Genomic DNA, 15,099 nt, shown 5'->3' with positions numbered 1-15,099 from the left:
TCCTACCAACTCTTGCTGTATCCTCCTCTCCCGAGCCCTTGGTACAGTGCGTTGCACAGAGTATTCAATAAATACCACCGATGATGAGATTGACAGAGCTGAGAGTAGAGCCCTGCTCTTTCCACTGGCCCAAAAGCAGTGCTTTGGAGACTCAGATGATCTCGGAAGCGTCGACCTCCTCGGTCCGATACCGCCTCCGGCTAGATTTGTTCTATCTGGGAGTTGTTTCAATTGTGTTGGATTCAGTTTACTTCCTGGAGTAGGGCTTTCCCGTGAACTACCGATAGTAACTGCTCTGAAGCAGGGGCTGCTTTGAATCAGTAGCTGAACTAGTACCTTAGAATACTTAGGCTTTGGGACCTATCAAAAACTACGATGCCCTGGAAATGTTAAGGTTTCGATCGTGTCGGATGCTTCCCCGTCCAGGGGAACGAGCACGGGTCTGGGAGTTGGGAGCCTTGGGTTCAAGTCTCGGGTCCGCCCCCGGCCTGCTGTGGGACCTTGGGCAAACGACTTAATTTCTCCGTCCCTCCTGCCTCATCTGCCAAGTGGTGATAAGGTTGATCGTGAAGCCCAAGCAGGACAGAGATCGTCCAATCTCATAACCTACCGACAACCCCAACCTTTAGCACGTGGTAGATTTTTAATAAAGCCGTAGTAATTCACTCGAATAGTATCCACTCTGACCTCTTCATCCCAGGTGAAAAGCGTGAGGCGTTCTACAGCTCCTTGTGGACAGGGAATGTGACTGCCAGCTCTGTTTTGTCTTTCCAGGTGCTTAGTATAGCGTTCGGCAGAGTAAATGCCATTCGTTGATTGAAAAGCGGACTTCCTTAATAGCCTCGGAACTTGCGTCATTTCCTTCGGGCAAAGATCTCTCGGTCTAAGACTGTGCCCCCCATAATCCCTGGTTATTGTTGAGTTGTTGTTGAGAAGCGTTTTAGGCCGTCCTCTAAGGCGTAATCTCTCTTTCGGAACAGGTCCCTTACGAAATAGTAGCTCAGTCTCAGAACTCCTACGTTGAGGCGGGAATCTGCCCCCTGACGATGGAGGAGCTGGGCAAGCAACTGGAAGAGGAAGGGAGCCATTTGCAAATGTACCTGGAGAGCCTCTCCCAGGGCCTGCAGAAGGAAGCCAAGGACAAGTTCAGAGGCTGGGTCGCCTGCCCCAGCGTCGACAACGCAGATCTGGCTTTCAAAAAGGTAACGCCCGCAGCCCACTCCCTTGTCCCCCTTAAGGTGGGAGCCCCGCCATCCCCGGGGCCGGCACTCACACGGCCCAAACTCTTCCATCCTAGTGGCCGGGAACAAAGTCTGCCAACTCTGTTATACTGCACGCTCCCGAGTGCTTAGTACAGTGCTCCGCACACAGTAAGCACTCGGTAAATATGACTGACCGATTGGGAGTTCCACCACGTGACACTGCTTCAGGCAGCATCGGGCCCCTAGCCGGAGGGAGGAGCAGGAGCTCAAGAAGTGTGTTCCGGTTCGGTGTTCGACCCAGGGTCTCCCCATCAATCGGTGTACGAGGTCCAGTCGGTCTACGTTGCCCGTAACGAAGGGGAAGTCCCCCGAGCGGCCCCGTGAGCCGAGCTGGGCCGAGAGGGTTCGCCGTTCCTCGTCCCCCAGGCGGGAGTCACTTCAGGTTGAGGTTCGATACTCACTTGAGTGAACCCGCCGAGGACTAGTCGCCGTCGCCTCTCATCCTTGCAGGCTGGTAGCCACGGTGGCAGAGCGCTGGGATGGGGAGGGACGGTTGGCAGGGGAGGGGTCACTCTCTCCTAACCCCCTCCAAGACAGAACACAGGAGCTGGCGTCACACGGAGCTCGACGGGAAAAGGGGTCGGACGTCCTACCTCAGAGTCTCCTCCGAGGGGCCCAAGCGACTCCTGCCGGGCTCGGGCTCCCGTGCCGCCGTCTCACGTCCCTCCCTCTTGGTCTCCTTCGGGCAGGTGGGAGATGGGAACCCACTGAGGATGTGGAAGGCCAGCGTGGAAGTGGAAGCTCCCCCGGCGGTGGTCCTGAACCGCGTGCTCAGAGAGCGGCAGCTCTGGGACGAGGACCTGTTGCAGGAGAAGCTGGTGGAGACGCGGGACAAGCAGACGGAAGTCTATCAGTACGTGCTGAGGAATATGGCCTCCCTCCCTACCCGAGACTTCGTCATCCTGAGGTAAGGCGCGCTGCCCTCCCCGGGGCGGGGGTGAGCCTGCCCTTTCCTCCGCTTTTCGGGGGCGAGCGATAGAATTCGGGTCTGGTGCTCTGCTCAGGTGGCCTGCACCGGGTGCTTCCTCCTCGCTCCTCGAGGTCGGGGATCTGGTCTCCTGCTCCTACCGGACTCCCTCACGAGGGCTGGGTTCAGAGCTCTGCTCACAGAAAGCTATCAATGTTATTTATTGAGTGTTAACTGTGCTTAGAGTACTGTAGTAAGCACTTGAGTAATAATAATTATAAAATTTCAGCACTTTACTACGCGCCAGGCGCTGTACTCAGCACCTGGGTGGATACAGGCAGATCGGGTCGGACACAGTCCCCGTCCCACGTGGGGCTCACGGTCTCAATCCCCGTTTTACAGACGAGGGAACTGACGCACAGAGAAGCGAAATGACTTGCCCAAGACCGCACGGCAGACAAGTGGTAGAGCAGGGAACCCGTGACCTTCTGACTCTCGGGCCCCCGCTCTAGCCCCCGTGCCAGAGTCGGTAGACACGTTCCCGGCCCACAGTGAGAGTAGAGTCTAGAGAGATCGTGTCGTCTGTGCTCGGGAGAGACGGTGCTCGATGAATAGCGGTTAGCACGGAGTTCTGCAAATGGTAAGCGTTGAATAAATACCGTTGAGGAGGATGATGAATAGTACCGACGGAGCTATTGAGACCTAAGCCTTTTGGCCCTTTTTGGCGCTAACGTTCTCTCCCCCACGAGACTCCGGTCCTTGTGCAGCCCTTACCCTGCGCTGGCTGGGCTTCTCTCCCTGGGCGGGGCCCGGTCTGGGCCCGGTTCTGCTATTTTGTCTGCTGTGTGACCTTAGGCAAGTCACTTCACTTCTCTGGGCCTCAGTTTCCTTACCTGTGAAATGGGGGTTAAGAATGTGAACCCCACGTGGGACAGGGATTGTCCCAGCCTGATTACCTTGTACCTATTCTCGTGCCGTGTACGCCGCCTGACACGGTAAGCGCTCGACACGTAACATTAAAAAAAAAGAAAGGCGGGCATCAGCCTGGCCTTCGGAGTCCCCGCCTCTTATCCACCCCCTCCTCCAGCCCTGGGGTAAGTTCGAGCCGAGGCCCTGGCCCGGTCGGGCCGGGTCTGCTGGCACCTCTTGACTGGCAGGGCCCGGACTGCTGGGGTGAGCCGGGGACGACAGGCCGGTGAGATGTGCCACTTCGCTGTGGAAACGGCCTGTTGAGTCAGGGTTACGCTAGCGAGAACGATGAATGAAGATAATAGGGAGGTCCGGTAAAATATCATTGTGTCAGTAAATCCTTTTTATGGCTCGGCGGTGGGACCCGAGCGCTCTTGTAGCAGGAGGTCGGAGATTAGCACCTTCCAGGCATCGCCGGTATCAAGGAGTTACTGACGGACTCTCCGAGGGCTTTTAAAAATCCTTCAATAAAATAGTCTGACGGGGACCCTAAACTTTTCAGATTGGACCATCGTGTCCGGGGCCGCCTTCGGACGATTGGCCTCCCCCTCCCGTTTCCTGTGATGTCACTGTGCTATGCAGCCTGCGTGCGCTTTATAAAATATCATATTCAGAGATCATTTATGTCCCCGGCCGTAGGGTGTTTCTCCCCTCTTTCCAGAGCCCCCTCGCCCCCTGCCCCCCGGTGCCCATTGAAACCACCACTGCCTTGAACCTAGGGAAGGAGTCGGGGGCATTTTCAAGCTTTTTGCCACCTCTTCACATTCTCTCCTCCCCCAGCACCGTCTGGCTCGGTCTCGCTCACCGTCTGCAGCCGGCTCGCCTCGCTCCGGGGTCCGTCGACTCCAAGCGTCCCGGTTTGCTTCCAGCAGCACCTCCCCGGGACCTCTGGGACCCAGGAGAGAATTTGGGCAATTAGACAACTTGGGAAATCAGATTTCATTCGCAATCAGTGGTATTTATTTACTGAGCTGTGTGCAAACCACTGCAGTAAGCACTGGGGAAAAGCTACCAGGGGAGAAGATGAAAACGATCCAGGGGCTTAATGATAGTAACATCTGTAGTATTTAAATGCTTACCTTGTGCCAAGGACAGTGCTAGGCAAAAATACGATGAGGTCAAACGGACCTCCCGTCCTTCTTGGGGCTCCTGGGGGAAAGGTTATTTAATGCCCATTTTATAGATGAAGAAACCGAGGCCCAGAGAAGTGAAGCAACTTACCTAAGGTCACCCAGCGGGTAAGTGCCGGATCCAGGACGGGAACCCGGGGGGTCTTACCCTCTCCTGTGCCCTTGCCATAAGAGCAGGCTGCTTCTCTTAACAAAAAACCCAGAGAGTACCAGGTGCATCTTTCCCAAACAGTATGGGGAAGCAGCATGGCCTAGTGGATAGAGCAAGGGCCTGAGAGTCAGAAAGACCTGGGTTCTAATCCTGGCTCCCCCACTTGTCTGTGGCGTAACCTTGGGCAAGTCACTTCATTTCTCTGTGCCTCGGGTACCTCATCTTTAAAATGGGGATTGAGACTGTGAGCCCCACGTGGGACATGGACTGTGTCCAATCTAGTTAGGTTGTATCTACCCTAGTGGCCTGGGACACAGTAAGCACTTAACGGATACCTTAAGAACAATAACAATCACAAAAATAAGCCACAGACAACCCAGTCACCCCCACACCAAATGGCATCTTCCTAGACTGCTGGGTTTCCCTCCCGCTAGACTTTAAGCGCCTCGAAGGGAGAGATCACGTCTACTTTGGTGTTCTCTCCCAAGTGTTCAGTACAGGGTTCTGCGTTCAGGAAGCGCTCATGGGCCTCGTGGCTCGGTGAGGGGGTCGGGAGCAGAGCAGGACCGGTCCGGGTCCGGGGCGGGGGAAGGAGGGGCGGGCGGGCTCAGAGTGACGCCGCGTCTCCCTCCAGGACCTGGAGGACGGACCTGCCCAGGGGCACGTGCACGCTGGTCGCCTTGTCGGTGGAGCACGAGGAGGCCCCGCTCCTGGGCGGCGTGCGTGCGGTTGTCCTGGACTCCCAGTACTTGATCGAGCCGTGCGGCTCCGGGAAGTCCCGCCTCACACACGTCTGCAGGATCGACCTGAGGTGAGTCCCGCGGCACGGGGAAGGGGCGAGAAGGCAGGGCTCGGGGCGCCGGTACCTCCCTTGACCGTCTCTCCGGCTCTTCGCTCCGCCTCACCCATCTCCTGACACGTACACGCAGCCCCCCCCCCCCCTTTCCTTGGCGTTCTCACCTCGGCCGTACCTCCCCCTCCACGGCCGTCACCGATTCTCTCACTTCCTCCTTCCCGTGTCCGCTACTCTCCGGGGCCCTTTGCCCCACTCACCTTCTGCTCGCCTCAGGAACCATCGCCGCATCTCCCCTTCCCGCACCTCCTTCCTTCCTGCCGGCCCGGCGTCCGGCCGTCCGCAGCCACCTGCCCCTCCTCTCCCCTTCCTCTGAGCCTCCCTCCCTCCCTCCTAACACTCCGCTGTCACAGGCTGGATGGTCGCCTGTTGCCTCACGCTGCAGGATGTGGTATCCTTTATGCCCAGCCAGAGCTTGGATCGACTGATCGCAAACTCCTTGAGGGGAGAGACAGGGTCCACACGCTCTATTTACTCTCCCCCCGCACTTAGTACCCTGTAAATATCACCCTATTTTGTTAATGAAATGTACATCGCCTCGATTCTATTTGTTTGCTATTGTTTCAATGAGATGTTCATCCCCTCGTTTCTATTTATCGCCATTGTTCCTGTCTGTCCGTCTCCCCCGATCAGACCGTGAGCCCGTCGAAGAGCGGGGACTGTCTCTGTTACGGATTTGTCCATTCCAAGCGCTTAGTACAGTGCTCGGCACATAGTAAGCGCACGATAAATACTATCGAATGAATAAATATCGACCGATTGGCGACAGAGGTCAGTTACCTACAGACCGTAATGGAGTTCTTTCACTTTGAAAGCACCTGTTCTCAATCTTTTTCTTCCCCACTCTCTTCCCCAGGGGTCACTCCCCCGAGTGGTACAACAAGGGCTTTGGACATCTCTGTGCCGTGGAGGTAGCCAGGATCAGAAACTCCTTTCAGCCCCTGATGGCCGGGGGCCCCGAGACCAAAATCTGAAACGCTTCCCCCGCGAGCGTGGCTCCATCCGAGACGGGGATGACGAGAGGAAGCGGGCGCCCGCCGGGCGAGCCGAGCGGGAGAGGCCCGAAGTGGGGGCGGCCGGGCCTGACTCACTCTGCCCCTCCCGCCGGACTGGACGTCTTGGGAGGACTGACCCGAGCCTCTGTCTCCGTTGACCTAAAAGGCGGTGGCTCCTGCCCTGCGCTGGGCTCCGTGGGCTATGGAAGGGCTTCTGAGAAGCATATGTGTAAGTGTAAATAAGGTGCTGTGTAGACAGTATTGTGTACATTTATGTATATCTCTCTCTGGACTGTACATATGTAAAGTTTTATATGAAATGAGTGCTTTAAAAGGAAAGGACCTAAAGCGGCTTCAGCCGTAGGGCTGCAGCTCTCCCTGTGGTGTTCCGGTCTCCGCCTTCTCAGCTGGGCGAGGGATCGGCTCCCCCTCTACCCTGGGACCCGAGGGCTGACCAGAACAGACCCGTTTCAACCTCTCTGTCCCCGGTGCCGTCACCGCCTCCCCCGTCCTCAAAAAGTGAGTGCGGGAGCTAGAGGTGAGCAAACCGCCACCGTGGCTGCCGAAACGGAGCTGCGGGTGGAGGGGAGCCGATCCCTTGCGTCGGTCCGGAACCTGGCGGCAGAGGACGATGACCGGGGGCTCCCGGGGAAGTGGCGTCACCCTTTGGCGTTCAGAGTGAGAAAGACCTCTGCTGTTTGTTTTTTTTCCTCCTCTAAAGCTTTCCTCGATGCGTTTCGGAAATTTAATTCTCTTTAACTACGGAGTTAGAACTCTTTGGTCCAAGTTAATGAATGCTTTCTTATCGATACGTTGCACTGACCTTAACGGCGATGCCAGACTAAGGAAGACGATGGCCATTCGGAAGGACCAGACCGTTCCGTATTCAGGGAATTCACGACGTGCTTTGCGTATGATGCTTTAAAAACGTAATTCGTCCGAGCTTCGCAGTCTGAAAGACAGGGTTTTTAATTAACGGAAGACCAGCAGCGTAGTCCTCGAGTAGTCTTAGAGAAATGTACAAGCGTATTCATTCTGTGTTCCTCGGTTAAGTCGGTTTTAACTCCATGTAAGCGTTTCCCCACACCTTATTTATTATTGTATGGCCAAATTCAGGACACGGTCATAACCTTCTTAGCGTGTGTGTTTTGTTTGCGATAATTTAGTGCCCCGGCAGTGAGGCTGTTTTTTATAACTGAGTTTGGGGTTTCAGTGACAGAGAACTATATGCAGTTCTAGAGATCTATACAGATATAAAAGTATATATCAGATATATATCAGTTTATCAGATGTAAAACTGATCCAACAATTAGTGAAGGATAAAAAGCTAGCCAGGGTGACTCTTACCAGTAATTCATTGAACCCGCTTGTGTTCCACATCCCTTTTTGTGTTTCCTATTGTCTGCGATGTGCAATGATGCTGCGGAGAGGAATGGAAGTATTAGAGAAAGGAGAGTCCTGAGTCAACCCATTTTCCCAACAAAGTAAAGTAAGGTGAAAAAAGGCTACATCCTTCAAGGCCCTCTGGGAAACCTTTCGTAAGCAAAACAAGCCTTATTCCGCTCTGGCTTGTGGAATCGGGACCCCCTGCTCCTACCGTCACGGGGCTGGCGAAAGGGTTCTGGGTGAGCTTTCCGTTAGCTGGGGCCCGGGGGGGCTCATCCGGGCGCTCCCCACCCTCCGACGGAATGAGCCTCCCCACGCGCAAACCATCGCGAGGAGCCTTCGGACGCGCGAGTCCGGCTCGCGGGCCAAACACTACAGTATTTGCTCATTGAGTGTTATCTTGCCATTGGGAATACAGTATAAGTGCATTTTTAATGTTATACTCCTATTTATACCTCATGTATATTTTTACCTCAGTTGTGGGTATCAATCATCAACTGTAAATAGAAATGCTAAGACAAATAAATTTATATATGCTATGCCGTCTCTCGGCTATTGAGCTTCCGCTGCTGGGGATGGGAGGGGCTGGGGACGCGGCCCATCCCGGGGAGCTCCGAGACCGCCGTGAAGGCCGGCCCCCGGCCGGGGGAGGAAGAGGCGGGTGGGCAGCTAGTCCGGATCCCACCCCAACATTAAACGTTGGCTGCCTCATCCTATTTTCTCCGCGGTCTTTCTTCAGCCGGGCCTCTCCGCTCACCTGCCGGCTAACTGGAGGTGGAGACGATCTGCCCTTACCTGGTTTGCGTTTTGATCCGTTCCCGTCGTGGGCATTAATTCCTTCAGTTCGCAGTACACAAATGAAGTCAGGAGTGGGGTCCGGTTCTGCCGTGAGCCGTGGATATGTCTGATGACTGGTCGCAGCAGTTAGTGGGTCACTCACCATTACCCTGGGAGGGGTGGGGGAGAAAGAGATAGTCACTTCACTTATCTGTGCTGCAGTTACCTCATCTGTAAAATGGGGATAGGGACTGGGTCCAACCCGCTTAGCTTGTATCCCACTCTAGCGCTTAGCACAGTGCCTGGCACACAGTAAGCACTTAACAGATACCATCATCACTATTATTATTATAGTCTAGCTCAGGCCCAGAATGCAGGGGTGGGACCTCTCAGGCCTAGTGTTCTGCATTCAAGAAACATCCAAAGGCTTAGAAACATACACTATCGCACTCTGCCCACAGCAAGTGCTCAATAAAGACGACTGAGTCGATCGATTCAGTGGACAACCTGATGACCCTGTATCTACCCCAGCACTTAGACCAGTGCTCTGCACATAATAAACACTTAACAAATACCAACATTATTGATTAGAAACAGTCAATCAAGAACAACTGAAGTCTGCTGCATAGAAAGAATTTCTCCGAGCGGCTGACCCACTGTTTAATGGTATTGTAAAGTTTCCCTCTGGGACTTGGAGTAGCGTAGCGAAGGGGCTACTCCATGATGCAGAAAAATTCCCAAAAGATCCCAGTTGTGTCATTGCCTAATGTGGGAATTCCCCAGGGATTGAAAGTAGTAGTATTTCCCAGAACCACTCCAATTGCCTCAATGGCTGGAACGCTCTCAGCGACGGGGTGAGTGCTGTTTCTGAGAAGTCTGAATCCTCAACCAGGCCTGACCTGGAAAGACCTTCCCAGAGAAGCGGGTTAGCGCCAAGCCTCCGATCGCTTTCGTTTTCCATCTCAAATACCGAGGTGACTACGGCGTATGGCTCGGAGCAGCCAAGGCGAGGCCGTCACCCGGCGGCAGGGAGCGTGGGGGTCGGGAGAGGGCAGAATGCACCAAACACAAAATACTGACTTCACCACGAATGGACTTACTGCGCTATCCGCGTTTCCCCAAGTCGTTGACGGCAGGTCTGAAGCGTCCCGCTCACGTGCCCCAAAGACCCCAAGGGTTACAAAACTATGGAAAAAGCAAAGTAGAATAAGAATCCCCTGGGAAGGTGATTTGAATGTGACCGACGGAAAAGGCCTGGAACAACTAGGGGAGAGCCCAAGGAAGTTGGGGCAGGAGCTCGATGGGGTCTGGCAAAAGAGGAGGATCAGAAAGCTCAGTGGAAGGATAGAGTGGGGACTTAGGTCTCATAAAAGGAAGAGATGTCGGGTTGGGGAGAGAGTATCTGGGAGCCCAGAGCTTCCTACCCAGTCATCTCACTTTATGCTCAAATCATCCTTTTGAAGCCAGGATCATTAGCCCCAGGAGACAGAGGCTCACCTGGTGGTGGAGCTGGGGCTGGAATCCAAGTCTAGCTCCCAGACCTGGGCTTTTCCCACTAGGCCTGAGGAAACTTCAGAAAGTGCTATTTAATCGCCTATACAAAATAAAATCTTTAGTCTATTAGAGTTACAGTTAAGATACGGGGATGGGCAGAGACGGAGGAAGGAGCAGGACCGGGGGGGTTCCTGAGAGCAGATCAGATTTAGTGATTCTGGTATAAGATGGGTAGATTATTGGAGATGGATGATCACCAATCCCCAGCCCCATGTTAGCAGGGGAAGATGGGACAGAGAAATCCAGTTGTGGGAAAGGGGGAAGGAAGAAGAGAGATTCGGGTTTGGGGATGAGACTAATAGTAGAAATAAGTGGTAACCCTTTTCCACACCATGGGACTGACTGGTTAAAAATTCTTACCCGTAACTGGTTTTTTATTCCATTTAATTCATCACTACTGCAACCAACGCCCGATGCACTTTACGAGCCATTTTTTTAATGCCATGCCACCTGTATTCAGAAATGAATACTCATCACAAAATATTTTGAATAAAAGCATGACTTCAGAGTTAACAGATTTTTTAGATTTGTTGCTTCTGGAAATCTACTGAAAATGAGCGCATTTTTTCAGAGCGACCAAAAATCTCAGCAATGACGTGCTTTTTACAGCTCATTTAGAACAATGCGTAGGTTTCCAATTTTATATTTCAAAGAACATTGGACAGATTCATCACAAGAATGAAATTCTGGGGGCACTATCGTTGGCTCTGGGCACATTGCAAGCTGTTCAATGCCCAGAGAAGTGCTAAAATACCATCTATATGCAGGTGCCGGTGAAGAGACCGAGAAAACACAATCTATGACACAGGTTGGCTAATAAGCAGCCTTAGAACCTGTTTATCAGACCATGGAAAGAATATTCCACCATCCCTGCTGCTGGGATACACCGGTCTCCAAGCCCCTGGAGGCTTCTGAAGCAATGAAGTGCTGCTACATGACCCCAACAATGCCTACACCAAAAGGAGCATAAAGAAGCAAAGAAAAAACACAAAATTAAATTGGCACAGAAAACAAGAAGAAAGCCGTAGGACCACCCAAGCTTAGAAAGGCAAAAGTGTGGTTGTGCCATTAGACTGTGGGGTCTTTGAGGACAGGAAATACGGATCTTACTTCTGATGTCCATAGGACCATTCTCTGCACGGAGTAGAAGCTACCGATTTAGTGGCATTTAGTAAATCACTACATGGACGTCTGGCGAGTCGCGGAAGGAGCTTTAGAGGCCTGGTAGGGAAGGCCTGAAAGATACCTGCCCTGAACACATCCAGCAGAGACGTAGTTCTGCCTTCTGCACCGAGTAGGTCCCCAAAGTGAAGCTTTGAGTCAGCCTGGGCCACTAGCCGTCTCCCAGGCTTCTGCTCAAAGACCAGCTCCCCCGTGGCTCTGTACCAGACTTCAAATGCATTGAGAGCTGCAGGAAGCTCACCTGGCTACCAGGGGCAGGTAGAGAGGTGAGAGGACATTTTGTTTTGTCCTCTATACATTTTAATCAGTGGTTGAAGTTTATCTGTAAACCCACAGGGAATGGCAATCTTGGGCTCCTGAACCAAATAGGCCCTGGTCTCTCGGGGTGAAGGGCGACCGTCACGGCCCCCTGATCCTCCCAAAGCCCAAGGCTGAAGCTGTTCCAAGCCTATTCGAGGCTTCCGGAGAAGCAGCGTGGCCTAGCGGAAGGAGCGCGGGCCTGGAAGTCGGAAGATACGGGTTCCAATCTCCGCTCCACCGCATGTCTACTGTGTGACCTTGGGCAACTCACTTGACTTCTCTGGGCCTCAGTTACCTCACCTGTAAAATAAGGGATAAGATTGTGAGCCCTATACGGGACAGGGACTTTGTCCAACCTGATTAGCTCATATCTACCCCAGCGCTTAGAACAGTGCTTGGCATGTAGTAAATGCTTAACAAATATTGTAATTTTTAACAGGGAATGTGTCTGTTGTTGTATCATACTCTCCCAAGCACTTACTACACTGCTTTGCACACAGTAAGCTGTCAATATACAAAATTGAATGAATGAAGAGGGAAGCTCCTTATTTCTCCAAGGCACACTGACATGGATGATCCCCTCTTCTCTGGCCGGTGTCCCTGGGTGGGATACAGGAGCAGGGATTAGATCCTGACTTTAGCCCGGGCGGGTGGGGAATGGAGTATTAACAGATAGTAGATAGAACACAGGCCTGTGAGTCAGAAGAACATAGGTTCTAATCCCCACTCTGCCACTTGTCTGCTGTGTGCCCTTGGACAAGTCACTTTACTTCTCTGTGCCACAGATACTTCATCTGTAAAATGGGGATTAAGACCATGAGCCTGATATCGGACAGGGACGGTGTCCAACTTAATTTGTAACTCCCCAGTGCTTAGGACAGTGCCTAAGTGCTTAACAAATACCACAATATTATTATTACTCTAAGGGATGGCACAGCCAGGACTGGAATCTGGGCTCCCGACTAGCTGCCCTGCCCCCCATTTGTCACTGAACTCCGCTGCCTCTTCCCCCCACCCCCATTTTTTTGTCTTTCTATAATGGTCATTGTTAAGCACTTACTATGTGCCATGCGCTGTTCTAAGCACTGGGGTAATCAGGTTGGACACAGGCAATATCCCACCTGGGGCTCACTGTCAATTCCAATTTTACAGATGGGGTAAACTGAGGCAAAGAGAAGTTAAGTGACTTGCAGGGCAGTAAGTGGGAGAGCTGGGAGTAGAATCCAGGTCTTTCCTACTCCCAAGCTCTACCCACTAGGTCACGATGCTTCTCAACTGGTCCTTGAACAGGTTTGGACTTTTGGTTCAGAGGACTTAATTAGGCCCCTATCGCCTTTTGCCTAATCCCTGTGCAAGCTACTTCACTCCATAAATAGTCTTGATTAAAAATTTATTGTTTTAAAATGAGGGAGAAATCCAGAATACCACAGAGCGCAAGGACCTCTGCATACAGTTGAAATGTAACGCCCATCACCTACGCACCTTCTGGGAACTCACACAAAGACCAGCATTTTGTTTTGTCCTCTATACATTTTAACCAGTGGTTGAAGTTTATCTGTAAACCCACAGGAAACGGCAATCCTGGGCTCCTGAACCAAATAGGCTTTAGTCTCCATATCCACCACCTTCTGTCTCCTCGCCTTGCTCCTCCTGACGGCTACCTCCTCCCCAGGATCCTACTATCATCAACAGGATATACTGAGAACTTACTTTGTGCAAGGCACCACGATATGTTCCAGAACAATACACAGAAAGACTCAAATGAACCCCTTCCCTTGAGGATCTAACAATCTAATGCATGAAATTCAAAGCTAGTCAGAATAGTAGCAGTAATATTTATTGCACACACACTGTACTAGGCATTTGGGAAACCCAGAATCAGATGACACTCTCTGTCCGTGGAGCGGGTAGACTGCATTGTACTAAACACTGGGAAGTCCAAAAAGTAGACAGCTCAGCTGCTAAGAGATTTGGCCAATACTATCTCTTTGAAATCTTTTTTTTTAAAAACCCTAGTTAGGAAGGAAGGGGGCCATGAAAAGTAAATTGTGACTCATCCGAATCACTGCTCCACACGCCCAGGAGAAAAGCCAGGCAGTGGCGGTGGAGAAACCAGGCAGTACCATCGGAAAATAGGTTGGGATGAATGCACTCAAATCACAGTTCCTCTTTCAACAAAGATAATTAACATTCCACTGTTCTGCATCCAATTCTTTCATTAATCCAAATGTAATTCAGAAATGAAGTGGTTTTTATAGCCGGTGTTTTGACGTCAGGACAATCACTCTTTTCCCCGGGGTAGAAAATAAATATCACATTTGTAAGTTAGAGGAAGCATTTTTCCACAGTTACCTGAATATTCATTTTCTTCAGGGAACGATTAACCTCCGAGCAGGAGCAGCGGCGTCACGACTTCGTGGCTGTTCGTGTTTCAGATCCAGTCATTTCCCTGTGTGGAGTAATTCACACATCTGGGTAGAAATAAAAACACGGATACATCTGAAGACGAGGGGAGCCCCAGAGTGAAGAAACTATCCTTTCCCCAGCTCGGTGCGGAGGTTAATAATGTCACAATCCAAGAGGGATGGATGCAATGACCTCAGCACCCTTCGGCTGGAATTTATGAATAATCAAGGGGTTTGGCTCCTTTTTTTGAAATTAACTAACTAGAGGTTCAGCTCTTTCTTCAACTCTGACCGCTGCTAGAAAATCGATTACTTTCAAGGATGAACTTTGGTAGCCCAGGCACAGCCAGGCTTCGGAGACCGTGGTCCTCCCTCTTTCAAATGTCCACAGGGAGAGAGGCGTCTGGCCTATGTGGGGTGGAGATGGGGGTGGGAGCTTTATCATCCCCTCACCCCTCCTAGATCAGATGGGGGAAGATGGCATGTTGTCTACAAGTTCTGCTTTAAGGAAAACTGGTGTTCCGGTCCCCAATCCGCTGTTATCGCCCACCCATTTTGCAGACACCATACTAGCGTTCTATCCAGACACACGTGCATTGTCCGCCTGACGCACCGAAGCCCCAACGGCGATCTTGCCGAATTGTATCGTGAAAGCCCTCGCTATGGGAGAACTGAGTGTCTTCCTCTCTGGTGCCTCATATTCCTCTAAGTCTATTAAACTGCTGGTTGAATGCTTTGGGGGTCCAAGTCCTTCGGACTCCAGGACACCCTCCTTCTCAAAAGTTCCCACCAGATGCAAGAGGGAGGAAGGGGGTAGGGGGTGGAGAAGAAGGGCATACAACCCAGAGAAAATTAATAAAAAGATAAAATTACCACAGTGTGGCAGCATGGCCTAGTGCATAGAGCTCTGGGAGTCAGAAGGACCTGGGTTCTAATTCCGGCTCTGCTACTTACCTGCTGCATGACCTTGGACAAGTCATTTAACAACTCTGTGCCACAGTTACCTCATCTGTAAAATGGGGATTAAGTCCCATGTGGGACGAGAACTGTGTCCAACCTGATTAGCTTGTACTTACCAGCGCTTACTACAGTGTCTAGTAAGAGCTTAACAAATAGCATTAAAAAAAAAAACAACACCCACACATTATATTAGGATTTACCGAAGCACCAAAATTTCAAAGCAGATACAAAGATGTGCTCTAGAGTCAGCAGCAAACCAATCATTCAG

The 15,099-nt window shown here is 51.8% G+C and overlaps 2 protein-coding genes across 7 annotated transcripts in view; one reads left to right on the top strand and one right to left on the bottom strand.

Moving 5' to 3' along the window:
* STARD13 (StAR related lipid transfer domain containing 13) overlaps positions 1–8,192 on the top strand; it is a 245,975-nt gene extending 237,783 nt beyond the window's left edge. For all 6 annotated transcript variants that reach the window (XM_039914925.1, XM_029048473.2, XM_029048475.2 and 3 more), the window contains 4 exons: positions 981–1,202; positions 1,952–2,169; positions 5,054–5,230; positions 6,129–8,192. In XM_039914925.1, the coding sequence (XP_039770859.1) occupies positions 981–1,202; positions 1,952–2,169; positions 5,054–5,230; positions 6,129–6,246 (735 nt within the window). In that variant the 3' untranslated portion in view covers positions 6,247–8,192. The remainder of the gene's footprint in view (positions 1–980; positions 1,203–1,951; positions 2,170–5,053; positions 5,231–6,128) is intronic.
* KL (klotho) overlaps positions 624–15,099 on the bottom strand; it is a 43,288-nt gene continuing 28,812 nt past the window's right edge. The window contains exons 5-14 of the transcript XR_005661172.1: positions 13,819–13,937; positions 10,345–10,434; positions 9,531–9,615; positions 8,449–8,600; positions 7,615–7,687; positions 7,091–7,219; positions 3,944–4,026; positions 1,856–2,077; positions 1,664–1,736; positions 624–1,121 (exon numbers count right to left, since the gene is read on the bottom strand). The gene's annotated coding sequence lies outside the window, so the exon portion shown is untranslated. The remainder of the gene's footprint in view (positions 1,122–1,663; positions 1,737–1,855; positions 2,078–3,943; positions 4,027–7,090; positions 7,220–7,614; positions 7,688–8,448; positions 8,601–9,530; positions 9,616–10,344; positions 10,435–13,818; positions 13,938–15,099) is intronic.

Source organism: Ornithorhynchus anatinus, chromosome 20 (assembly GCF_004115215.2).
Source record: "Ornithorhynchus anatinus isolate Pmale09 chromosome 20, mOrnAna1.pri.v4, whole genome shotgun sequence".
Lineage (NCBI taxonomy): Eukaryota > Metazoa > Chordata > Mammalia > Monotremata > Ornithorhynchidae > Ornithorhynchus > Ornithorhynchus anatinus.
Note: the sequence above shows the minus strand (reverse complement) of the source record. Positions and strands in the feature narration are given on the sequence as shown.